This window comes from Alligator sinensis, unplaced genomic scaffold (genome assembly GCF_000455745.1).
Source record: "Alligator sinensis unplaced genomic scaffold, ASM45574v1 scaffold755_2, whole genome shotgun sequence".
Taxonomy (NCBI): Eukaryota; Metazoa; Chordata; order Crocodylia; family Alligatoridae; genus Alligator; species Alligator sinensis.
Window position 1 is genome coordinate 2,682,711 of NW_005841883.1, and position 27,860 is coordinate 2,710,570.

At 41.3% G+C, this 27,860-nt stretch overlaps 1 protein-coding gene across 3 annotated transcripts in view; it reads right to left on the minus strand.

Moving 5' to 3' along the window:
* NSF (N-ethylmaleimide sensitive factor, vesicle fusing ATPase) overlaps positions 1–27,860 on the minus strand; it is a 106,701-nt gene that overhangs the window by 73,354 nt on the left and 5,487 nt on the right. For 2 of the 3 annotated variants that reach the window (XM_006017664.3, XM_006017663.3), the window contains exons 3-8: positions 19,047–19,146; positions 18,290–18,329; positions 12,177–12,343; positions 10,787–10,894; positions 9,331–9,406; positions 5,055–5,210 (exon numbers count right to left, since the gene is read on the minus strand). In XM_006017664.3, the coding sequence (XP_006017726.2) occupies positions 5,055–5,210; positions 9,331–9,406; positions 10,787–10,894; positions 12,177–12,343; positions 18,290–18,329; positions 19,047–19,146 (647 nt within the window). Of the gene's footprint in view, positions 1–5,054; positions 5,211–9,330; positions 9,407–10,786; positions 10,895–12,176; positions 12,344–12,726; positions 12,824–18,289; positions 18,330–19,046; positions 19,147–27,860 lie in introns of those variants that run through there. The other variant, XM_014516905.2, reaches the window with a different exon arrangement.

Below are 27,860 nucleotides of genomic sequence, written 5' to 3' on the forward strand. Positions count from 1 at the left end.
GAACCCTGCGGGACCCCACTGCCCACACCCTTCCAGGTCGAAACCGACCCATCCACCACGGCTCTCTGGGTGCGGCCCTCCAGCCAATTCGCCACCCACCGGACTGTGTAGTCATCCAAGTCACAGCCTCTTAACTTGTTCACCAGTATGGGGTGGGATACCGTATCGAAGGCCTTCCTGAAGTCTAAGTATACGACATCCACCCCTCCTCCTGTGTCCAGGCGTTTCGTAACCTGGTCATAAAAAGAGACTAGATTAGTCAGGCATGATCTACCTGCTACGAACCTGTGCTGGTTTCCCCTCAGCATAATTTGTCCTGCCGGGCTCTCACAAATGTGAGCCTTGATAATTTTTTCAAAGACTTTGCCAAGGATGGAGGTGAGACTGACTGGCCTATAGTTGCCTGGGTCCTCCTTCCTCCCCTTTTTGAAAATGGGGACCACGTTGGCCCTTTTCCAGTCCTCCGGGACTTGGCCCATGCGCCACGAGCTTTCAAATATTCCCGCCAGTGGCTCTGCAATGATGTTGGCCAGTGCCTTCAGCACCCTCGGATGGAGCTCATCCGGGCCTGCCGACTTAAAGGCATCCAGTTCTTCCAAATGACTCTGCACCATCTCAGGGTCTACACATGGTAGTCTGGCGTCTTGCTGCTGCCTCTCTACAACCCCAGTGAGAGACTTGTTGTGCCCCTCGCTTAGGAACACTGAGGCAAAGAACTCGTTGAGGAGTCCAGTCTTGTCCCCTCTGTCCGTCACCAATTGTTTCTGCCCATTTAGCAGGGGTCCTATTCCTCCCTGGGCCTTTCTTTTACTCCCAATATATCTAAAAAACAATTTCTTGTTGTCTTTTACTTGGGTTGCCAAGTGACGTTTCATTATTGAAGTCAATGGTAAAGTTGGTAATAAACCATGGAGTCCTGGCTTCCAATTCACTGCACTAACCACTAATCACACTCCCTTCTGAAAAGGAAGGTCTGGTAATCTACACTGGTGCCACAACATTTAAAAGGAGGCTATGGATAGAACTGATAATGGTTTCAAGAACTATGAAAAGCTCCATTCCTACATAGAGAAAAATTACACACAAGCTACAGTAAAAGAACAGGATTATGATTACAATGTCAAATATTCAAAAGCAGCTTATAAAGTCTAAACTTAGCCTGCTTCTGCATATGCACTATGAGACCATATTTACCCACATCATTGAAGGCTACTTTTTCACAGGACCCCTGCCTCATCTAGTGCACAGAATGGATTGTACCCACTGGATGAACAACTATTCAAAATGTTTTCTCCCCATTGTGCAAGGCATGGTGCCAGGCCTTATTCACAAACCTTGCTCTCAAGACAGAATTGTTCATTTCCTCGGGGGCTTCGCCATGGTGCTCATCAGCTTTACTAACATAAATGAATTTATTTTGACAACACCCTGTGAAGTAAATGGATTTTCTCCTCACTTTACAGATGAAAGCTGAGGCACAGATATTAAGGTCAAAAGTATCCTCTAATTTGGAGCATCTAATTTGATCCCCCTGGGACTCAATTTTACACACTATTTCACATCACTGAGTATTTCACATCTGCAAAACAAATTCCAAGTTTCCTCAGGTCTCTCCATTTCTCTGCTCCCAGCCTGTGTGTTATTCTCATTCAAACATGATGTCCTAGCATTCCCCAGCTCCTAGTCCTAAATCTCTTTGCCCTGCCAGTCCCAGTTCTGTCCTACTTTCTACCTCCTTGTCAGGCCTGTCTCCTTTGCCCCCACCCAGTGGTTACTAGCCCCAGTTCCCCATCTTAATCCCAACCAGTCCCACTTTCTGATTTCCTTTTCCCCATCATGCTCCCTGACCTACAACAATGGGGCCCTAATCCACGACTGGGGCTCCTAAATGGTACCACAGCAATAAGAGACACTAATGGAAACCTTCAGCTACACCAAGCATGATGCAATTTTGGTAACACCCTCAGCTATTCACAATTCACACTGAAAGTTCCTCATCATTCAGTTTGCCCGTATAAAAATTAGATTCTGTTTTGGAAGGCAAACCGCATGCTTTTAAACCCATACTTCCAGGCAATAATCACAGGACTACTTTAGCACGGAGGTCCTTAATGCCAAAAGGAGTTGTGACAAAGTATGTCTCCTAAGTTTTCAGCTCTCATACACCAGATTTCAGAGTGATCTGTATGGCCTGTCCTTTACAGATCTGGGTGGCTACTGATAATTTATATGGTCCATCTCTAAACATACTTTGAAAGTTATGGAAACCACACATTACAAGCAATTCTTAAAGGGTCAATACAGTCTCTATGCAGTTAAGAGTAGAAAATGGCATATTTATTGCCTTCTGAACACAAGGCAACGTGCATGCACTCCACAGCAAATAGAAAAAGGGCAACTTCTGCAGTTGTAGATAGCAAGCAATTGCTTTCTTTTCCTTTCCTAATAAATTATATGTTAACCTGAACAGATGTCACATTGACATTTGAGATCTGAAACACAGTTGAAGAGCAAGTTATGACTAATATGGCGGGGGGGGAGAGTGTCAGAAAGCTTTGTTTTTTCAAATTTCAGATAAGCTCTTTAGCCCTAGGGTTCATCTGAGAGAACAGGAAAGTTCTGCTGGGAGTCTTAACCTTCCCTTCCCAGCAAAATACCTCTTTGTGTAGTATGCGTGTAAACATGCAGAGGCAAGGGTCTATGTATTTATACAAACATGGCAATCTCTAACTCATTGCCGGTGGTATTCAATACACTAGTACTCTTTCAAAGAAAAATCATTTTAGTAACATGGTTTGCTTAATACAGGAAGAAAAAGAAAGGCCTGAACATGAGCATCATAATAGGGTTGGAAGGGATTTTCCAGGACCACTTAGTCCAAACCTCTACACAGCAGAGGACATACTATTCCTAAACCATTTCAGACAGATGCCTAGTCAGGCTCCTCTTGAAAACCTCTACTGAAGGCAATTCTACAGTTTCTCTAGGCAGCTTGTTCCACTGTCTTACCATTCTTACACTTGGAAAATTTTTCCTAAAATTTAATCCAAATTTACTTTGCTGTAGATTAAATCCACTGCCTTATGTCCTGCCCTCAATAGCAGAGGAGAACAGTTTTTCTCCCTGCTTTATGGCAGCCTTTCAAAGGAGAACAGATTGAGCCTAGAGGCTTCCCAATTTCTAGACATACCCAAAGTTCTTGACCTCTGAATTATACTGCTGCCATCTCAGCATTACATTTGCAGAGTCAATTTTTGCACACAATAAGAGTGTCTTGCATTTAAAGGCATCTCAAGCCAATGAGAACATTGGAGAAATATAATCTTATTGTGGTGTTTTATTGGTTAATGTGCTGTCATTCAGTATTCTGTTGAAGCAACTGTAGGTGTAGTTGCATCAAAACTAGGAAAAGGAACTGAAATTCTTTCAAATCTTCTCATGCAATCTCTTTTAAACTCAACTGAAGAAATATTTCAATGCCTGAATCTTCTTTGGCCACAGAAACACTACGGGCTAAGTAATGGTGCATCACTGTTGTGAAGATAACGCATCATGGCTATTTCAAATGTCAAGATTCAGGTGATGAAAGCCTTCATCTATCATTTTTCTTCATTCCATTAAGACCTTAACCTTTATTTGATGAACAGCTGCCTCAACTCTATGTTTGCACCACTTTCAGTAAGAAGAAAAGAGATGAGCTCATGATAATAGCCCAGGTTTTCCTCCCTCTACCTCAATCCCCTTATTGCACCCCTTCCATCCTCCACTCTGTAGAAGAGCAATGCCATACTCTCATAGAGCTATGTATGTTAGTAGGACCAAGACCTTCACATTGAGGAACAGGAATAAAATGACATATCCAAGAGAGGCAGAAGGAGAATTCAGCAGATCCTGGCTACTGTCCCATATGAAGTAAAAAGGTAAAGGGGAAAACACCTGATCAGGCACTAACCTGGTTCAGTCTTTAGTATCTTAATGGTTTTTCTCATCTTGCCCTGCATCAGATGGGTATCACTGCACATTCAATCTAGTAATATTACTGCTCAATATCCTAACTGAACATTGGGTAAACTCTTGAATGGATATGAAAGAAAACCTGACAGCTCAGCTACTATGGCAACTTCCTGCTTCTCCCACTGAAACTAAACTAGAAAGTTCACAATCTCATGAGTGCTAGAAATAAAGACAGATCAGGCAGTGACAGATGAACACATAAATGTGCATCTGAAAGACAGGTATCAACATGGGCTACCGCAGATCCAGAATTTAAACAGTCCAGCAATATAATGAAGTGAGCCAAAGCTAGACATGGCATCAGCATCAGCGGCAGCTATGGCTGACAAAACTGGAATCCTACAGTACAAGCTTGCTTGCCTGCTATAGCAGCAACTACCTCTGAAATCAGGCTACCTCTGAAATCAGGAGTTAAGTGATATGCCAGACAAGTTTGTTCACCAAGAGCGTAGCCAGCCACCCTTCCTGCCCCAAACAATGCTATACTTGGGTTTAGTAGATTCTACAAATTCTAACAGGCATCACATCCTGTGTGGTTTATTCAGACAGTCCAAAACTAGTCAGGCATATGAGAATGTAGTTTTGCAATAAGATCAATAATGAAGAATGTAAAAGGATATCATGTTCAAGTCAAACTCGAGAAAAATAAGGGTGGACTATCCTGTCTGATTTGAGCAAAGAGGCCACTACTAAGAAGTCAAGGATGAAAGTATCAGTATGAATAAGTTCCCTGTCCACTTGGAAAGAAAAAAGATTATATGGACTCTAACAAAAGTATCTACACAAAACTAAGTATCCTACAGTGTTGAACATTTCAGTTACTTTTAGACTGCACTGTTTAGTCAGTTAAATAAATAAAGCACCATAGAGGTTTGAAAACTGTGGGAAGAGTATGCTTTCCTATTTCACCAGGTTCCCTTAGCTAAATAAATTGACTAATACACAGAGTTATCATACAGGTAGTTGGTATCTGATCCATTTGAAGCAGAACTAGGCCTGAATACCTATCATATAGGTATGTTTCTTGGTACTATACTCACCCATCTGCTCCACTATCTCAGGTGGAAAAACGCGAGAAGCAAATGCTCTTCGGAAGATGTCTGAAAACTCTTTGTCAAGGCCTCCTATCCCCATCTTCTCAAAATTCCAGTCAGGATTGATAATTGACTGGCGGTTCTCCTTGGTCTTGGATTTACCTTAATAGAAAAAGAAACCACTTCATAGATTGGGCACTACAGAATTGCAGCCAATTAGATATGCTGGAGGAAACACCAGCATAGATTTTATAGTCTACACACAATACTGTTACAAACACCACTGTGATAAACTCAACAAGTTTATTAAAATAAATATATATGAAACCTTTATTCCCCTCATGAGAACTTGGATTGTTTTTTAAAAACACACATTAGGTAGTTGCCTTCAATAACAGAAAATGATTACATTAAGCACAAACGCTATAATAAAAACACAACTGAGATGCCACCAATCAAAAGAAGTAGTTCCATTTCAAGCTCAATCCATTCAGTTTGCAAAAAGCATTGCAACAGATATTACATGGAACACTGCACTCAAACCTTTACTCTCCACACTGATTTTCTGGCGATTTTGCTTTGCTTTGTTAACATCCATTGTGAAACTACCTAGAAGTAGCAATCCTAGAATTCAAGGAGGCATCGTGTATGGTACAAATCGTGTGGACTCCAAATCAGAGACAGAGCCAAATACAGAGACTATAAAAAGTACAGGCATGGGTACTGGAAACACCATCTCACCCCTTATATTAGGCTAGCATGTTGGAGGGAAAAATCCAGCATTAGGAGTGAGTGTTAATTGGTGCTATCGTTAATCTCTATGGTTCCTCACTATAAAAAACACTGAAAAATAATGTTATATTACTCTGATCAAGAAAAACAGGGAATTATAAGCCTAGTATAGGGTTGCAAAAATTAATAGTGAACATGAATCCTTTGATTCCTTGGAATTACTGTATACATATTCTCCTTTTACATCTAACTAGCAGTTAGGAACACAGATGTTGCTCAAATTACTGGCTGCATTAGTTATTCTTAGTCTATCCTGCCCCCTTCTGGCCAAACTTGACGTATATTACAGAAGTATATTCAAAAATTAAAAAGCTGGATGGACACGTTTTGATTTTGTAATTATAAAACTCATTAATTTATTTGAAACACTTTTGCTAGAAAACAGGAATAAAACTGAAATTAACAAATGAAGAGAACTGGATTAATTCAAAATAGAGAGCAAAGGCAATCTGAAATTTAAAAAATAGCACTTAGTTGTCAGTTACCCTTAATGCACACATTTGTTGTAGTTTTATGCCCTACTTTTTAACAATATAGTTATCCATAACATACTGGAAAGTGCTTATCAAAGGATCAAACTATACTTAAACAATTAACACTATGTGATACACCAGTGAAGAAGAAAAATGATGACACTTGGATTTGGCACAAAGTTGTCCATGGGCCTAAATTAAGGTACATACAGACATTCAGGGAGGTTAGATCAAGTTAAAAATGGCCACCTGATCCAAGGTAAGTTGGGATGGAGGAGGGGCAGAAATCAGTTGGGGGAGGAAGAGAAAGTGGGGGCAGGTGGCATCTGAAGGGCGGTTGCTGGGGTCCAAGAGGGTTTGACAGGATCAAAGGACTCACAGGGTCCACGGGGACTTGGGAGGGGTGCTCTCCTCCCCATGCCCCAGGACCAGGAGCTGTTTTAGCCTCCCAACCCCCCTCGCCCCCATATGAACAACTGCTCCCCACCAGCAAACCAACCTCCCCCACCCCCAACTTACTTGCTCAGCTCCCAGCACTAGACTGGCACCAGGAGAGGCTTGAAGGATGACGTATTTAGCAGGATGGGTGGTGGAGGCAGGGAGGCATGCTGGCTATTTCAGAGTGGGGGGGAGCAGGGGGGCTACAAATAGGCTGGTGACACAGGAGCAGGTAGGAAAAGCACAGCTCCTGGGCTGAGGCCAGTGGCTGGGCTCTCTCAGGCCTGGGAATTGTACAGAAGTTCAGGACAGTTAGATCGATCTAAAAATGGCCAACTTGATCTAAGTTAGGTACACCTTGAAGGTAGAGTTAACTTAGATTGGCATGGCCATTTTTAAGACTAATCTAACTGTCCTGAACTTTTGTACAGTTCACACTTGGATCCACCTAACTAGTGTAAGGTTCACACCTGAGCAAACCAAGTTAGATTGGGTGGCCATTTTTAAAATGTGATGATCTAACCGCTCCAAATGTCTTTATCTAGCCTCAGACCAGGTCAAAAAATCTCATATCCTAATTTCTTCTCTAATGGATCATACAAACACATGCCTGAGAGTTGAGAGAACCTGTTCATCAATGATCATGAACAGTAGACTAGTAAAACATGACTGCTTCCTCTGTTGCAGTCAGTTGTATAATTTTTAGGTATCTCCTTTCAACTCTCCTGTGGAATTGTACACTATGAATTCTTTCTAATGGATGGCTTTTATTTATTTTTCCCCGTACTACATATGTAGTAATAATCTGTGCAAATTCAATTCACCTTTATGATTCTGTGTTTTATTACATGGTCATGTGTAATTCTTTCAAAGGACCCCAGCCTTATTTAATACACAAGACAAACAGTGCTCAGAGAATCAATCAAATTTGTGTAGTTTATGAAGCAGGTTGCATAGTTTATGAAGCAGATGACGCATGGTATCTAATGTCTGGAGTTTCACACTGACGGAAAAAGACACATTGGGCAGCTGCTGCACTTTTAGTGAGTAATATCTACCCTGTGCTCTGAACTAGGAAGGGGCCTGTAGAAAAAACAAACAAACAAACCCAGAATGGCTGTGCAATTAAAGACTACATTATAAAACATAGGCACAAAGGCGTTGAATTCAGGTTGTATGAAAGATTATTTTGTAAGTGTTTAGTTAGTTTCTTAATTGCCAATAGAATTTCAAGTTTTACATAAAACCTTTTCTAAGAAATTTTATATTAAAAAAAACTCATTATGTTTCAAAAGATAAGACTCAACATCTTTACTGTGAAAATAACCACAATTATAGCAGACAGGCAAATCTCCTGCCATCATCTTCACCTTGGTCAGACGTCAGCAACATTTTGCTGTGGAGCTCCAACCACAGGCTGCTTCCAACCTGGCCTATGCTGCCAGGGCTGGGGCCAGTCTCCACCTCCTACTCCTGCACCCCCTTCTCCCCTTTCTGCTTACAATTCCACTGCCTGTAGCTGCTACCATGCTGGCAAAGCCCCCCCCGCCAAAACATTGCTGAAGTGCTCTGGCTTAATAGCTCTGTTTTGGATCTGGATCATAGGCTTTAGGATGCAAACCCCTGGTCTAGACTGAATTTTTAAAAGCTGAGAGATCCAGGAAATAAAAAGGAATCAGAACTCATGGTACAGGTGATATCTTTTATTAGACCAGCTAGATTTTTGCAAAAATCTTTAATTGCTAGCCTGAGTACCTTAGAGATCTGAGATGCTCTTACAAATATATATATTTGTATATATATTTCCCGTCACATTGAGTTTGTAGTTTGAAGTCGATGGGAATTGTTCTCCTAAGTGAAGTAGAGATTAAATTTACAAAAGCCTTCAAACTCTGATTTCAGGCTGTTGCTTTTAACAATTTTGGCTAGTGCGTATAAAAAAGATCACTTTAAGAGACTGCTAACAATGAAAAAGTTACTGACTCAGAAGTAATTTTGCTTCAAAGCAACAAAAGATTTTGTCTCTCTAAGACTTTATCATAAAAATACAACTTTAGCCTCTTGTTCTACAATATAAAATGTAATTGAGACATCCTATTAGCCATGCCTTTGGAAAACAACAGCATTTACAATTCGGGTCATTTAATTTTTATTCTAAACTTGTAACAGTACAATTTTTCAAATCTGATTATATATACCCTCAATTTGCTTGAAATTTTAATTGAAAAATAAAGTGATGATACATACTTTCATTTAAAACTGTACTACTCTGCTTATGAATAAGTTCAACTCCACATTATTAAAAAAAAATTCAGAGTCAATGAATACCTGCAGAAGCCACTATCAGGTGTAGTGGGGTTAGAAGACTAAATAGAAAAGGGAAGCTGAATAGCCTTTTACTGTTTAGAGTTTCAGACCCACTTTTTTATACTGCATGTGTTATAGATTCCTTGGTGAGCATGGTATAAAGACCTACATGACTACTCTAGTGAGTAAATAGTCAGTAAATATTAGCTTTCTGTGCTACAATGGAGCAATGGGTGTTACACTGCCTTCATGCTGAGTACAAAAGAACTTACCAATCAGATTGAGAGAGGAGTTTTCAGCCTTTTCAAATGCGACTTGACTGTTCCCAATAACCAGACCCACTTCAATCTGTATATGGGGGCAAACACAAATTGTTAAACTTCGAAGTTAGTCTTGACTTCAGATTCTGTGGACTTCAGAGTCAGTCTTCTGTGGATGGTCCCTACTAACTTCCCCCAAAAAGATGGGAAGCATTGCAAAACAAGCTTCATTTTGAAGGAATTTGCTGTCAAATGAATGTGAATAGTCAGATTAGAGCCATTAGATCCATCTCTCACTATTGAGTGACAACTTGTAGTTATAAGCTTTCTTATACCTAAACAGTCCTGATAATTAAAAAGAACTATAAAGCTGGTTTCTTTTTTTTAAAGGCTCTGACACACAGAGTGCTGACACAAGCAACGTTGTCATGTGATCAGCCACAGAAAGCGCTCTACATCTGTGCCTTTACAGAACTGCACAGCTTCAGAGTGCTTTAAAAAGGGCCTGATCCCAATCCATCCGCCCAACTTGCTTGCTAGGCAACCCCCAAACTGATCTCCCTCCTCTCCCTTACCCCCCTCCCATTCTGAAGACAGCACTGGTGCTGGGAGTGGGGAGGGGCAGACCTAGGGGAGAGCAGTTGCAGACTCACAGCCACTCTAAACTGCAGCTCAATCCCCCAGCCCCCAGGATCCAACAACAAATATCTGTTGGGTCTGGGGGATTGCTGTAACTCATAGTGCTTCCTGTGAAGCGCCATGAGTTACAGCGGGGAGTTGCACTTCTGTCTGTGCCCTCAATGAATTTAGTTCGGCACAGCTCATCTGTACTGCAAAGAGTAAAGTTGGTTCTCTGCTATGAAATGTAGTTGCCAACACTTCAAACTCAACATGCAACTCTGAAAGCACGTGTATTAATGTGTTATTTCTGCAATGAGCCCAATACAGCTGGAGAAGCAAACCCTCACCTTCCTGCCAGCAGAAAAATGAGAAGATTCTATGAATTAGTAGGGAAGATGAATTTGACTAAGAAAACAAGCAACTCCCAAATAGAGAGTTTAAGTTATTGATATACTAAACTTTAAGATAAAAAGTTTTAGAGGAATACAAAAATCCACAAAGCAAGCTTTACAAGCTGAGAAAGTTCAGAATTAAAGGTTTGATCTAATAAAATCTAAGTATATTAAAACATGGAATTGCACAATAAACCAGCAGCATACACAAGTAACCAAGCTCTGCCCTAGAGCAATATACTATCATGATAAACTCATGATATTTGTACTTTCCAGATTAAACTTATGTTTAAAATACCTTGTTTCATTTTTCTTCTTACCATGTAGTTGTTTGTGTGGCTTAACTGTGCATTTGCACTCCAAAAAAATTAACAGCATAAGGCTGGTGAGTGCAAGAGGAGAATAAAATGCATTTCCTTAGAGTCAGTTTCTACCATAAATCCCACTATCCCTACCTTCTGTTTTTTGCCTGTGCTGGGCTCGCCTTTCAGGATGCTGGGATCCATGGCTTCGATATCCTTTACTAAAAGGCTAAAAAGCTTATCGTTAAAATTGAACACGAGCTGCGGAAAGAAGTGGGGAGGGGAAAGAAAACAAAGATTTACCTTGCCGAAAAGGAATCACACATTTTGATGGGGTTTTCCACAGTTGGTTTTGAGAAATGGGATTCTGAGTGAAGTTGTCAGTAAGCTTAGCATCCCCAGAGCATTCCCATGTGAGTCCTTCTGATTATCTCCTACGTCCAGGACCTTGCCTTCTGGCCAGATTCTTTTAGCGTCTCACCCCTTCCAGGGCAAAAATGTCTCTCTCTCATAATAAACCATGTGCTTCACTACAAACTGAAGAGCTGCTGCCCTCTTGGGGACCTCTCTTTGGCTTTGACCCCTCCAATAAACAAACAATCTCAGACCATAAAAATAGCTCAGCTCTTCGTTCTAGTTTTCAAAGGTTCTTTTTCCTTACCTGCTCTTCCTCTCCCCACTCCCTTATGTAGCTTTTTCTCTCAGGAGAAGTCTTCTACCCTTTCCCTCCAAGAACCTTGTCTTTTTGTATTACCTCTTTTCATATTCTCCCTCAAACTAACCAAAGACCCCCTCCCAGCTGTGCAAAGTGAGGGTAGTTTAACTCTAAGGCTCACTTTCCAGGTCTTTGTCAATGACTGCTTGCACTCCATTACACAGGAAAAGTTTATCAACCTCACAAAGAGAAAATGAATTAGTCCATTCCTGTCCTTAAAAGTTTAAGAGAACTAGAATCTTACTCTACAACACAAAACAGCATGTTGCCTTTTGCAGTTTCATTCCACAATGAAACTGGCTCAGTGTCAAAATAGTGTTCTGAACAAAAACACTTCAAGGAAGTCATGGCAGGAGACTGACTAGGGAAAAAATAAACCACATTAATGAGGGAATAACTGATGAGGAAGCAGAAACCTGATTCAATTAAAGCAGCTTGCCCGGCATAACAAAAGGGATCCATTCACTTATATCAGGCCTGATTTTGACTCAAGAAATCTATGACTGAGTTAGCAATATAGCCCAGATCTCCCAAAGTTGCCAAAAAAACCACCCTTAACTTTCCTTTAGGAGAAAACCATGAAAAGGACAGGTTTTGCAACACTGTGTTCATATTCTCCAATGCAGGCACTGAAGCACTGACACTTTATCATTATAGACGGTCTCTGTGCAAAACACCCTCTGCTCTAAACAAACGATGGGAATGCTCCAGAACAAGTTTACTTAAGCATTCCCTTAATATCTCATAATACTGCACATACCAGTGAGTTTGTCACCAAGACAATAAGGGAATGGGAGTGGCTGAAATCATGAACAACAAACATCACACCTGTTGTCCTACTGAGAATGCCTGGTTGTTGAACTGTTGGATAAACTCAGCTGCCATCTTGTCCGAGTCATATGGATTAGAGTCAATACTCTTCTTCTGCAGAAAGTCTATCTCAATCGTCATTGTGCCAATGCAGTGCTTGATCTTGTCAAAGGTGTATGGGGATACTTGAAAAGAAAAAAAAAGCTTCAGCATTATCAGAGTTGCATTGGGATCCTGTTAAGTACTTAATATGCTGTAGAACTGGTGATAAACTTGCCCAATTATATACAATATTAATACTAAAACGGTGGCCTACTTGGCTGGCAAGTGCAATTCCCAAGTCACTTCACTCAAGGCTTTAAAAATCCATACCACATAAAAACTTTTCTAGTACACAAAATGCCTGATTCCTTGCAAACAGTTCACTGTTGCTTCTGACAACAGAGCCTCATTGATCTCATGGTATAAAGCCAGATGAAAGAAGAGAACCACAACAAATGGGCCATGACACTGGAAAAGCATTACTCCATATTTAAAATCTGCATTAGAGTCTCCCCCAAATACCTACTGTATGTGATGGTGAAGCTCTTCTTACAGCTACATCAGCATTAGAATGTGCTGCTCAATGCCAACGTATAATTTATGATTCTGTGATAGGTATATACCTTAAAAAAAAAAAAAGTGTTGTATGCTTCTTGAATGGCATTAAAAAATAGTCCAAAATTAAGAACTGAACACGCTAAACCCACACAAGAAAGGACTGTGTGAAAGGTCTGCCTGATGCCCAATGCTCTCTAGGGGAAGACAAGTTTTGTCTTCACAGGGGGATAGAGGAATTAGATTTTTCTTATGCAGGTCACATGTACTTTTCCTCGAGCGTTCTGCACTAACTAGGAGGCAGGGTGTGGGTGTGTATCCTGTGTATTATGAATCTTTGACTGAGAAAGCAGATTTAGGGTACATACTAGTATGACCTTATTTCATCAGTCTGAAAAGTTTGAGCTTTGCTGGATCCCCATTCTGGAGGAATACAAGATACCCCTGGGCACCCTTAACATAAAGAAGCTGTGTCACTAAACAAACAGAGAGACAAACCAAGCTACCTTCCCAAAGTTGGAGTCTGTTTGCCAGAGCAGGTATAAATTCCTGAAGCTCCGACATAAAAAGTAGAGCTGTGCGAAATTTCGGCAGCCGTTTCGTGTTGGAGGTGTTTCAGGCTGTTCCAGTGCCTGAAACACCAAATCTGAATTGAAACAGAAGACTCCAAGATGTTCCAGAAATGTTTTGGAGAATTTCAGAGCTGGGCTTGCAGGGAAACAAAAACTAAGGAGGAGGGAGGGAAAAAGGGGGGGGAAGGACTGCTCTGATATTGACATCTAGCTCCAGATTCGATTCTCCAGCTCTCTGATCATTTCCCCAGCTCTTCCCAGGAGGTGTAGGCAGGTTGGGGCCAGCAGCAGCTGCTTGGTGCAGCCCGCACTGAGAAGACTGCAGTGCTGCTGCTGGTCCCAGCCTGCAGTGGCAGCCTGCTGAAACCTGGCACCCAGTTCCGAGGGCCCACGCTTCTGTCCTGGTCCCCGCTGAGGCCCCAAGCCCTGCCCAGCTGGGTAGGGCTGTGCGAAGCTTGCAGCCTGTTCGGAACAGATTTGGAGGAGATTCGGCCAACATGAAACAGGACAGTGATCCAAAACACCAAAACAAATCACTGTCCTCCGAAACGATCAAATCCGAAACTAAATTGAAACAGCCATTAGGCACAGCCTTAATAAAAAGCTATGTCCATACCTCCTTCCCAGTGAGCTTGCGCATAGAAACAAGCCCCGCTTGTACACACCCAGGTCCACAAATGAGCCAAAGATGGTTCAGAATCAGGTTTGGCACACCTTAGGATAGGGAGCCTCAGCACAGTGCTGAAGCATACGCTCAGGCTCACTCCTAAGCCATCTACACAAGCTAATTTGCAAACTTGGCGCATACACACGGGCAGGGCTTGTTCATCACTGGAGTGCCCAGACTCACTCTGAAGTTGGTATAAATATCCCTAGCTCCCTGCTCTAATCACCAGGTTGTCCCTACATACTTTACAGTGGCAGAGATCACATTAGGGCTGCCAAATGTCTTCTAAGGTAAGAATGCAAAAGGCTCCTATAAAAACTGAATTCACCTGTCAGGTTTTAAAACAGTAGACAGAACCATGCATTTCTTTAGTTAAAAGATTTAACATGATTTATAAACATATGACTTAATATATTCATGGAAGTAATCAGGAAAAAAGATAGTCAATAACATCACCTTAGTTTTAGAAATGCTTTTCCTTCCTTGCATTTAGATTAGCTTTGAAATGGAACACCACAAGTAAGGAAGAGAAACAGTACAGGCAGAGGGACAATCTTTCTAATTACAGGCATCTTCACATACTAATGGACTAAGGATTATGTATATCCATATACAAAATATTTTTGTAAGGAAAAAGAGTCAAGCTGAAAAAAGAGAGGTAAGTGTTCAAAAGTTAAGAGAGCTCAAAAGTTAGTTTGACCCTCCTGCAAACAAACATAAGGCTTGTCTTGATCCTCTCACCACAGCAGGCCTCTGAAGAACTAGATATATCTATAAAATTCTTCATTTTGGAACTGAAGTCAGTTTTAAAAACTGAGCATCTTGGCAATATGGTAGCAAGTTGAGTACCTTTAATCTATTCAAACTGTAAAATTAAACACAACATACAGAAACAAGCATGGCAAACTAATGTGCTACTCAGTGGAGGTAAGAGAGATTGTGGTACATTGCCGACTTATGTGTAGTACAGACAGAACTATCCAGGCAATCAAATTAGTTACCATATTAGGCTCTTACTTGATCACCATTATGCAGTTTGCATATTCATGTACCCAAATTTGAAAAATTCCTTGCCAGCAAGCACTGAAAAAAATTATGCAATGGGTGTGGAATTTGACTAATGCTGTAACATGGAACAAGAGACTAATATAATTAATCTTTTAGCATGTCCCAAATTCCAGGTAAGCTAGAGAGGGTTATTCTATCTCTTCATTTATATTATACATATTTGTTTAATTTCTTAAAATGGTGGTAGAAGGTGGGGATGGAGGCTGTGTAACTGAGCACCTCCAAAGCCTTGAAATTTAAAGTGTTTGAACTGTGTGAAGGCACTAGCAAAGGCACTCACTGTCTTGGAGAGAGCGCTCAAGTAGAGCACTCAGCTACTGGTGTTCCAGTGCCCAAACTCATTAAAGAATTTGAGACTGCAGGAAGCATTAGGTAGTTGCTTGGATGGAAGGATTTTCTCTCATCTTAGGCAGGCCATTGGTCAAATTGAGACACTTGTTTCACGTATGCATTCAAAAGCTTTTGAAAGACCTTAGGGCAGGCTGGAGGGATAAAAGGTTCCCCACCTCCCACTTCCTTCTTCTACTTTTGGTAGGAGCTGGAGTTACCCCTCAGTGCGTCAGAGAAGCCAAAGCATTGCTCATCCAAGAAAATGAGCTCATGAATTTGTAATGACCTTAGATCAGTATTACAAAAGTGATGGATGCCATTAACACTACATTATAGGATGCCTTCCTGAAAAATTCTAGCTATTCTGAATTAGTAGGAGCACAACTGCTTAGAAAGCAGAATATTTTTAACTGACAACATTATGAAGGGTATGAAATATCTGTTACCAAATACCTGTTTTTAAGGTACTTCAGAGGATTTTTTTAATTATTATTTCTTAATTTTCCAAGTTCATTATACAATACAGGACTACACCTCAAATGTGTAATCCCAATCTGGCATTGCACAATTGATCTCCCTTAGACAGCATGCATGGCATGCTGAGTTGCTGGCAATTATTGCAACCAATACTTGATAGCAATCATTGCTAATGCTTCCAGTGTTGACACCACAGCTAATGTTAACACTAAGTATTAAAATAAGAGAAGACAGGAGAGGACAAAGAAGATAGCAAGAGGCAGGTAAAGGAAAAACAGACTGAGAGAAAAAGAGGAGGCCAGAGACATTATACAAAGGAGGTTTGTATTAGAAGAGAGACAGAGACATAGAAACACAGCATCTCAGCACAACAGCTTCAGTTAAACACAAATAGGAGACCCATAGGGGCAGAGCGGCTAGACACGCATAGTAGCACAGCTGAATTGAAAGACAATAATCAGTATTAACTTGTATGCAATTCCCAGAGAGGAGCAACTAAGGAACTCCTCAGTCTTGTTAATTAAGTTGGTCTGTATTTGAAAACTGACTTCTACTACTGTTAATAGTCGCGAAAGCACCAAAAACATGGATTAACTGTTCCTCTAACTTCAATTCTTCAAATTTTTGCTCCACAAAAACATAGCCTGATCACACCCACAAGCAAGAACAAAAGCAAAGGCAAGGATTAGTTCAGACCTCCACGCTAAGTGGCAGCAAATGCCAAGCCACTAATGTCTCCGAAAAGTTTAGAGTAAAGACTAGATGAGCACATGGGCAGACAATGGGTGAACGGGATTTAAAGTAGGACCCTTCACCTAACATGGGATTTAGCTACATGCTGGTAGGCATGAGTAACCTGACAGCCAATAGCAGTATTCTCCTGTATAAGATCACTTTCTCATATTAAGACAGCTATTACTTAACATCTACGCTAGGCTGGTTTATTTGTATTGCTTGGCCTATGCACTAAAATAACGAAACTTATTTTTTCAGGAATAGATTAAACATTATTTAGACACATGCATATATGCTGTCATAGCTGGCATTATAATAGAAATATATTTTAAACACACATTTACCAGAACACCAATACTATTCACAAAGCCCTACGGTCTGGCAAGCTGGAATATGATGATATACTATAACAGCCCTCAGCCTCAAAAGCTTCCTAACCTCAGCTTTCCAGAGTTCGACATTGGCAACACTCAAAGTCACTCTTGTCATTTCCTAATCTGGCTAACACAATGGGTATTTTTACATATGTAGGTGTTGCAGTTGTATAAGCAGCAAAATGCACATCAGCCCTGAGAAAATGGCGATGGTGAGCTTTTAAACTAACACACCTTGGAGGTGCTTTAGTTCAAAAGCACACCGCCATTTTCTACATGCCGACACACATTTCGCCACTTATACAACTGTACAGGGTGCAGTGCAGTTCACCTCAGCTCACGTGTGGAGCAGACTCAATAATTTATTCCTAACACCTCCTTGTTAGCGATGATTAAGTCCTTGTACTTCACAAAAGTTATACAGACCCTTCTGGAAAACAGAAGATTTGTTGTGAACCTTTGCAGCAGAATCTTTGGTGCCAATAAGGTATCGGTCTTCCATAAGATAGCGTTCAGATTCTTCACCACTTGCCCAATAATCATTCTACCTTTGCATGGAGGTAGCATGGTCCCTTATATTTACATGGAGGCAACTCAACACCAGTACTCTGGCCTGATGAAAAGATGATGAATAGTAATTTGCATACAAGTTCAAAGCCCAAGTCAGTATATTCCCACAAATGGAGATGCTAAATGTGAATTTAGCATCAATCAGCAAACCACTGGAAAAAAAAGAGTGTATAAATGCCCATTGATTCTCAACCTTTTCAGATTCAAGTCAGCCCTCAGAAAGTGCCAGCTCTTAGATCTCACACATTTTTTTTTTTTTTTTAAATACAGAAAAATAACAGAGCAATTCTTCTATTACAAAGAACTTGGAAAGACCATGGCAGGTCAGAATGGTTTTAACACTATGGATTCCTGTTGCAATCCCTTGGTTTATCTTGTGAATTATGTTTGTACACTTAACACTGTGAACATTGTGTGCCTTCAGCACCCTGGTTAAAAATCATAGGCCTAAAGAAACCCAAGTGAAACAAGCAGCAGATTATTACATGGATTTGCTGTACTCATCTTCTAACACACCATACTGGCATGTGGCAAGAAAACTCATCCAAATCTCCTGACAGCTGGATATAAGAAGTCCACAGCCATAAGATCAACACTTCAGTCTGGCAGGAAGCAAAGTTACTTTCAATCAGACAACAGAAGAGCTGACAATTTCAGCCCAGTTTCACTTTAGTTTGGAACCAATGAAAGAGTTGTTTTTGATCAGTATGTGTTAATTTTACATTCAGGTGATTGACCTACCATCTATATCTTGTCCAATGGAGAGTCCAGCCCATTTTCGCTGTAAAAGAATTAAAAAAAAAAAAAACTTTAGACAGACAGCTGTCATCCATTTGCACACAAGAACAGCTCACTTCCTCATTGGAGCTGTCAGGAAACATAGGCACTTCAGCATAGATTGAACAGTAAAGCAGCTCCAATAAGATATAACAAAATACTGACAATGAAAAGGAAACAAAAAAGCAATAGTGACAAAAATATTTGAAATCATGATTTTCCTCTCTTTGATGTCTTTGTTTGAAAAATATTACATCCATCTACTTCAAAATCAATGGTCAACCCCAAAAAAATAGCTGCAATGGCTATTGAGGACAACTCTCATCAAGTCCAACCTTCTTCATGCTGCTATCTAAAAGACCCACAGAATTAACTCTTACCTCACTGTCAAAACAGAAACAGTGACTAAACAAAGTGCTGAGAAGTCAATAACGTACTTTTAAAACATTAAACTGAAGCAAATTACTGCTATTATTCATTTTGTTTCTATTTTAATTATATCTAAAAAAAAAAGAAAAGAAGTAGTGAAGAACTAATGGGAGATTTATTGATGTTCTCAAGAGTCTTCCCTAAAATCCTAGCTAAACTCTATCTACACAAATATTTCCTTTCTTATTGAAATTGTTAACTTACACGATCTGACATTATAGAAGTGTCTCCTCACATTTAAAACCCATTTTGCCTGTTTCCTAGTAATTAATAAGTGAAACCACACAATCACCTGAGGCAAGCTGAATGCAATGCTCCCTGGAACAACAGATGAATGAGTTCTCAGTGTGAACACGTATCTGTGGTTTGGAGAAGTCCTCACGATTACATGTCTAAAAGAGAGAAATCCGCATTTTACTTCAATATATAAAGCACCATACATAACTTTAGCATTCAAGTATATAAGAATAATTACATTCTAGTGCTACAATGGAAAAAAATGAAGGGTTTTGTAAATAGGCAGATGCTTGTAAATAGTCTTAGTGGAGTTAAGAAATCAGAACTCATGGGAGAGGTGATATCTTTTACTAGACCAACTACATTTTTGCAAAAAATTCTTTAATTACATAGTGGAGTTAAATTAATTTAACAGCATTAATGTCTTTAATGAAGTATCACATGGATACAGAAGCTTATCCACATACACCAAAAGGCATCCCTTCTGTTTAAACACCCCACCCTTACCCTGCCAATTACCACAAGGGTTAGGTCTGAACTAAAACCCTAGATGCAGACATGCCCAAACCCAAATAAGGTCAGTTTTGCAACTCAAGCCTTTAAACACATCTGTGCACTAATATTTCACTGATATCCAAAGAACTAATTTACTTCAGATTTTTTTCATGCAAAATACACTGAACATTTGCAGAACAGTATTTGACACTTTTACTGTGACTGAATGCAAGACTGCAATGGAAGGAAAAGACCATGACTGGTCCCAAAGTCTTTGCTGTACACTGCTTATATACTAAATCTGAGGAGATTAAATTCCACAATAAAAGTCATCATAACAGTGTAAGTGTTTACTGGGCCAATGGCCACAATACTGAGAAAATAACATGCTGTAGGGACACCATCATATTTTGCTATCCCTGTCACTGGAAGAAATGTGTATCTGTGAATTTCCTGAGACACGGTTGTGCTGGAGGGTTTCAAAGGCAACAGGTAAAACAAAATGGACATAAACAAGCAGTTAAAACGAAACACAGTAGTAGCAATAGGCACGTTAGCCTGCAGCTCTCAAAGAATGTTACAGGGAGCAAAGTGTTCACTGGAAAAAAGCCCAACAAAGCAATTACACCCCCCCCCCTGCTTTTTGAAGATCCTTCCTGACCATTTCATAGAGAGCTGTGGTTTTGTCATCAGTTTGGAGGGTGATCAGCCACACACATATGGGCAAACTTCCCCAGTATCATTTGTTTCATGACAACATGTTTTTCAGAGTAAATTTTTCACTGTTTAACCTTTCACATGCTGTGTCTTTTCTATGCATCATGCATAATTTAATAAGACCTTTAAAAAAAATGTAATTCTATAAACCATTTCAGGAACTGCAGTATTTAATGTAACCAGGGACATAGCTTGGCCAAAAAGCATTTCAAACATGACCAAAAATGCAGTTTAAAAATTGTTGCACTAGGAATGGCTTAATGGATTTAGGGTCAGATCAGGTAAAGGACTTAGATGTCCTTACCTAAACTATGGGGCACCTGTTCCTCAGGGGCAAGTCATGACCCTATACTTCAGCTCCCTGTGCAATGTATGATGAGAAGTAAGCACTCAAAGCAGGGTCTAAAACCACTCAAGTTGAATAGGGTATGACTTTCAGCAACCCAGAGCTGGGCTGGACCCAATACAAACTTCGTAGTGTAGGCAACTATTGCTCCTCTAGATCATGGTGTACGTGTAAGAGGTCTAGTCAGGTGCCTGATGAATCCACTTGTAGGGAGTCCTGCAACCATCATACCAAAACCTTTGATGCATACACCCAGGCAAGAGTATGGAAGAGTGGAGGCTGCCCAAGACCAACCATCCCCCACTCTAGACCAGCACTTCCCAACACATGGGTTGCCAGAATATATGAAAGGGTCGCAAACAAACATTAAAAGTGGATTCTCCTAAAGAAGAAAAAGGTTGCAACTCTGGTTCTTCCCTTGCAGGCTCGCAGAGCTCCAGCCTGCAAGGGAGTGCTTGCCCACCTCCCCTGCACCCCACACACCCACCTCCTGCCCCACACACTGGGAGGTTGGAGCCTGGGGGCAGCAGGTCGGGAGTGTGGGGCATGAACACAACTGAGTTGGGACTGGCCATTGATGTTTACAAATGGGTCCTGTGTTATCTGTCAGCTCTGTGTTCCTGACGGAACCCTGGCACCCAGCTTGCTGGACTTACAAAGGACTTTTTCTTCCCCCACACATCACCTAACCAGAACTAAGCAGAAGAAAAGCTTAATAGGCATCTTGGGCCGTACATTCTCCCGTCCCAGTATGAGAGGCCTATTAAACTTGATTTACTAAAACTCAGTTGCCAGGTTAGGGAATGCTGAGGCAAGAGACCGAGTCAGAGGGGGTCTGGGCGACAGTTGAACAATGGTTAAGGGCTCATCACAACATCCAACCCGTTGGAGCCCTGACCACAATTTCCTACATTTCCCAGGATGACTGGTGGAAGGCCTCCCCACAAAGTTTATGAACACTACAAGTAATCAGTCCCCTGAAGTTTATGTTTCATGTGCCCTTGGGATTTAACTGTTTTAGAAAACAGACCAAATCAAGGCACCAGTAAAAGACTACAGTACGATCTGAAAGTCATGCTAAGCTGAGGTTTATTCACAACAGGTAAAATACAAAACACTGATGCTGACTTCACAGTACAAGCATAGCTAGGCCATCTGAGAATAAATAATGTGGTATCCCTTCCAGTTTCTCTTCTATATTCATAATAATATCAAGATGGCTTCTAAGTGTCTGGTTACTCCTTAAAACTTTGTTTTTCCTGGTTGTTAATCAGTTTCTTGTGATGTTTCAAACCAGATACCTTTTTCAGTGACAAGGGGTTAATTCATTTAAATTGAAACCGTTTATATAAACAGGATTTTCCCTGTCATTTACGGCTTGGGACCCTCTTGATTTACACAATTAAAAGAATGCTTTGAAGAGGCTGGACTAAGGGTATAAGAAAGATAGCAAACAGTGTGCTTCAAAAGGAAGAAATCTCTCTGACACCATCCGCTGTTGTTTTCGAGAAGATGGGATAAACAGATAGTCTCTTCTGGTCGCCCGTTTAACATTCAACGATCGTGCTAGGAACTTTGCCTGTCAACAAACCGCCCAATTACCTTGGAACGGTCTGATCCCAGCTCTTGCTCTCTTCCTTTCTCTCTCTCTTTCTCTCTAGGCATAGCTTTCTGAACCAGAATTTTATTAGTTAAGTTTGAGCTAGGTTTCTCCAAATACTTAATTGAACCAGGGTAATATTGTCATTGTTTTTATTTGTTTTTCCTTGCATGGCTGTTATTACTAGTACCATCATAAATTCCATATACTTAGCAATAAATAACTTTTATAGTCAAACTGATGGTAACCGGATGCATTTTTCCTTCTCTACTTCACCTTCCCCGCTTGCTCTGCAGCAACACTTCTTTTACCTAAGCCAAAGATCCCTGTAAAGCCCCAAAATACTGTGGGGTCCACTCATCAAGAGACTACCACTACTAGGACAGTTAAAGCAAAAGATTGGGACGTGCTGAGTTTGAGACATATAAGGGGATCAGCTTGTATAGGCTGACTGACCCAGTTTGGCTTAGACGTGCCCTAATGAACTGAATGCTGGTCCATGAGGGTGTCAGCTGGACACCCAGCCTGATTCAGAGGTATTCTGTTCACCTGTGTGCTTGTGTCTGACTGCATTTTGTTGCCCTGATGAACTGATTCCTGGTATATGAGGGTATCAGCCTGTACATGCTGATCAACCTGACTGGGTCAGGCATGTCATGTTAATCTGTGTATGCATGACTGATCTGGTGGCTGGATGAACCCAGCCCCATTGAAACTGAGTCCTGATAGATAGCTCCATTGGGGGTGAGGACTTGCAGAAGGGAGAGATACAGCTTCACATAAAAACACAAGTAACACAAGCAGCACATTGACAGAATTACAGAGACCCCAGAAACACACCCCTAATAAATGAGTGCACCCCAAAGTGATAAGCAAATCTGGTAACACCTGGTACAAAAAAGACTGAAAACCATTCATTGCTTTAGACCACTGAGAATCCAAAGGCCACACTGAGTCCAGACAGTGCCTCAATGGTTGTAGCTTCTGCCAGACAACAACAGATAAGAACTGCTGCTGCCTAATGCCTCAGCAAGGGCACATTTGTCAGTATGATGTCCCTTAGCCTTTCTCCAATCCAGGAGCAAAATCACAAGGTAGTGGGGACTAGGGTTTTGAGGCACCCTATACTTGCTTTACTCTGGGTTGCAATATTGTGGTATTTTATAGGAGCTACCCCACCACGAGTAGCTCCACCGTGTTGCCACCAGGCCCTCCAGTTGTATGCAGTTTACAGTCATACCCAGGGCCAACTGAATTTATAGACATCGCCCAGCTGGCATAAATGCTACTATCAAACCTAGCACTGTGACCTTCCAATATCATTTCAACTTCAATAAAGCTTAACTGCATGGTTTTCAACAAAGATCTTGAGATCTACTACACTAGGCAGCATAGTTTGTGGGGAGAAGCCCACAGTGGTGAAAGAACAGGTTAGGGACTACCTAGAAAAGCTGCATGTGTACAAGTCCATAGGGCCAAACGCGTTGCATCCAAGGGTGCTGAGGGAGTTGGCCGATATGACTGCAGAGCCACTGATGACTCTGAAACTCATGCTAAGCTCAGGCCTAGTCACAAAAGTTAAAATACAGAATACTGATGCTAACTGCAGAATGCAAGAGGATGTGAGTTCACGGCTAGGCCATCTGAGAAGGAATAATGAAGTATCTCTTCCAGCTTATCTTGCTATATTCAGGATGATTTCAGGCAGGCTCACAGTTGTCTGGTGTCTAACCATGTGAAATGTCTATCCTTGATTAATTAGTATGGTAAATATTTCTTTTGCGATTAACTCGTGTTTATGTGTAGGAAGATACATTCTTCATATGTGATAGATGTCTCCTCCTGATTTAGTCCAAGGACATGTATGTTTTTCCTGGTTGTTAATCAGTACTGGGATAACCTCTTGTCACTGAAGAAGAATTAGAAATTTCTGATAACCAGTAATGAGCAGGCTTTTCCTGTCAGTTACTGCTTGGGACTCTCTCTTGATTTACACAACTAAAAGAATGCTTTGAAGATGCTAAACTAAGGGTATAAAAGGCAGTAAAACAGCAAACAGCGTGCACACTTCAACAGTGAGAAATCTCTCTGACACCAGCTGCTGATGTGTCCGACTTACTAAGGAACTTGAAGAGAAACAGACGGTCTCTTCGTCGCCTGTTTGGTGAGAAATCATCACCTTATAGCTAATTACTGGACTTTAATTTGGTTTGGGCTCACTTGACTTGATTTTGAATACTTCTAGTAAATAAAGTCTTTCTGTCACTCATCGAACGAGGTGTCGTGTCAATCCCTGAGCTAGTTTGGAATCCTAGGTTTTTAATTGCTAACAGCCACTGGCCATCATCTTTGAGAACTCATGGCAATCAGGAAAAGGGCAAACAGTGCCCATATTTAAGAAAGGGAAAAAGGAGGATCCAGGGAACTACAGACTAGTCAGCCTCATCTCAGTTCCTGGAAAAATCGTGGCGCAGATCCTCAAGGAATTCATTTCTAAGCACTTGGAGAAGAAAAAGGTGATTAGGAACAGTCAGCATGGATTCACCAGGGGCAAGTCATGCCTGACCAATCTGACTGCCTTCTATGAGATGACTGGATCTGTGGATGTGGGGTACCTTGATTTTAGCAAGGCTTTTGATATGGTCTCCCATGACATTCTTGCAGGCAAGCTAAGGGAGTATGGGCTGGATAAATGGACTGTAAAGTAGATAGAAAACTGGCTGGAGCATCGGGCTTAGAGTAGTAATCAATGGTTTGATGCCTAGTTGGCAGCTGGTATCAAGTGGAGTACCCCAGGGGTCAGTTCTGGGGCCGGCTTTGTTCACCATCTTCATCAATGACCAGGAAGATGGCATTGAGTGAACCCTCAATAAGTCTGCAGATGACACCAAGCTGGGGGGAGTAGTAGATATGCTGGAGGGTAGGGCTAGGATTCAGAGTAATGTAGACAAATTGGAGGATTGGGGCAAAAGGAATGTCATGAGGTTCAACAAGGACAAGTGCAAAGTCCTGCACTTAGGATGGAACAATCCCATGTACCAATACAGGCTGGGGACCGACTGGCTAAACAGCAGGTCTGCAGAAAAGCATCTGGGGGTTACAATGGACAATAATCTGAATATGAGCCAACAGTGTGCCCTTGCTGTAAAGAAGGCTAACGGCATACTAGGTTGAGTTAGTAAAAGCATTGCCAGCCAATTTGGGGAAGTCATTGTCCCCCTCTATTTGGCACTGGTAAGGACACATCTGGAGTATGTGTTCAGTTTTGGGGCCCCCAATACAGAAAGAATATGGACAAATTGGAGAGAGTCCAGCAAAGGGTAACAAAAATGGTGAGGGGGCTGGGGCACATGACTTATGAGGAGAGGCTAAGGGAACCGGACTTATTTAGTCTAGAGAAGAGAGAACTGACAGGGGATTTAATAGCAGCCTTCAACTACATGGGATTCGAAAGAGGATGGAGCTAGACTGTTATCAGTGGTGAGAGATAACAGAACAAGGAGCAACAGTCTCAAGTTGCAGCAAGGGAAGTTTAAGTTAGATATGAGGAAGAATTTTCTCACTAGGAGGGTAGTAAAACACTGGAACACATTACTCATAGAGGTGGTGGAAGCTCCATCTTTGGATGTTTTCAAAACTTGCCTATACAAAGTTTTGGCTGGGATGACCTAGTGGGAATGGTCTTGCTTTGAGCAGGAGGTTGGACTAGATGACCTCATGAGGTCCCTTCCAACCCCAACTTTCTGTGATAGCTGTTCAACTTAACAAATGAATGCCTGAAAACGACAGTGGCTGTATTGGCACTATACTCCTGCCTCCAAGAAGAACACACTTCATAGTTTGTGGATACCACACAGAATGTGTTCCTAAGTTACCAAATGAATTAGCCATTCTCTGAAGCATAGCTGCAAAAAGTTTTTACATGACCCAATTTAGAGACAACAACATTGCTGCTGGTGAGCACCTGCTTTCAAAGATTGATTTCTGCCAGGTACCCCTGGGCAGCGATATAGCTAAATGGCAAAAAGCGGGACTGATAATCCATGAACTCTCCACATATCCAGCAATAACTAATGAGCGCTATGACATCTTAACTTACCAGAGTACACTAGCTGTAGCTTAGCAGAAAAGGTGTGCACACTATTATCAAATGATCAAACCTCTGTCAGACATTAAGCAGTGCAATCATTATTAAACATGTTAGAAAAAAAAATGGCCTATTTTACTTCTGTACTAAACCATTCAAATAGCTTAGATGTACATTGCTAACTAACTTTACAAATTATTAAAACTACTTTTGCTCACTGAACAGACTGACTTCCAAATTGGACCGTCTAGTAAAAGACAGATATTAAGTTTGACATAAGATATTGAAGATGGCTGTGGGAGAGTCTTGGAAAAAAATCCCTGCTGTATTTGGTGTTCTATCAGCTGCCTATGATATAATTTATTCCTTACACCACCTCCTTAGCGATGATTAAGTCCTTGTACTTCACAAAAGTTATACAGACCCTTCTGGAAAACAGAAGATTCGTTGTGAACCTTTGCAGCAGAACCTTTGGTGGCAATAATGAATCGGTCTTCCATAAGATAGTGTTTTAGCGTTCAGATTCTTCACCACTTGCCCAATAACCATTCTGCCTTTGCATGGAGGTAGCATGGCCCCTTGTATTTATATGCAGGCAGCTCAACACTAGTACTCTGGCCTGATGAAAAGATGATGAATAGTAATTTGCATACAAGTTCAAAGCCCAAGTCAGTATATTCCCACAAATGGAGATGCTAAATGTGAATTTTGCATCAGCTAGCGTGGGAAAAGCTAGGGATGCACCAAGAGATCTTTTGGGCCAATACTGATGGCCAATTTTTAGTGAGCCATATCAGCCGATACTGATCCCATTCCGATATGCAGCCAGGAAGCATGGAGAGCGGCACCTGGCTGGTAAGTCTGTTGTGGGGGAAGAGGCGAGGGTGGAGGAAAGGGGTGTGGGAAGGGCAGATCGAGGCCCTTGCAGTGAGGGAGAGAGTGAGGCTGGGGCAGGGGCAGAGCAGGGACAGACCTGTGAGTGGCTCATCTGGAGGGGGTGGGGAGAGGGGGGTGCAGCGTTTCCTACTGCTGTGCACACCCCGGGAGGGCATGGGGAGCATGCAATCCCAGATAAATTATATGAGCAGCTTTCTGTGTCTGAGAAAAACTAAATTGAAATGAAGTTTTAAAACCATTAAGATGTTGCAGATCCCTTAGCCACCTTCTCCAAGGCATGATGGGTTCCTGTTTAAAAGTACTGTATTTTCTTACATACTACATGTCTGTAAGTAAGTCACACAACTTGTTTTCGGGAAGACAGAATGAAGAAAAAATATTTTTTCTAGTTATGGCTACACAGAGCAGGAACAGAGCCTAATCTTCAGCTTGCTCACTCTTCCCTTCCTGCTCAAAAAGCTATAACCCTAGCTATGATTGACTTCCTTGGATGGTTCTACAAATTTTAAGACCGCTAAAACAGTATGCAGGGCTGTGAAGCAGGAGAGACACCCAAGTAACTAGTAGACAGCAAAACTGCCAGAAGAACATGATTAGTGAAACATCAAGACCATTAAAGAGGAGAGAGAATTGTTAACACCTGTGAATTGAAGAACAGTGAGCCATTAATTCAAATGACTCCCTCAGCTACCTGAACAGAAATGTTGCCACTGCTGTTTGTTAGAGC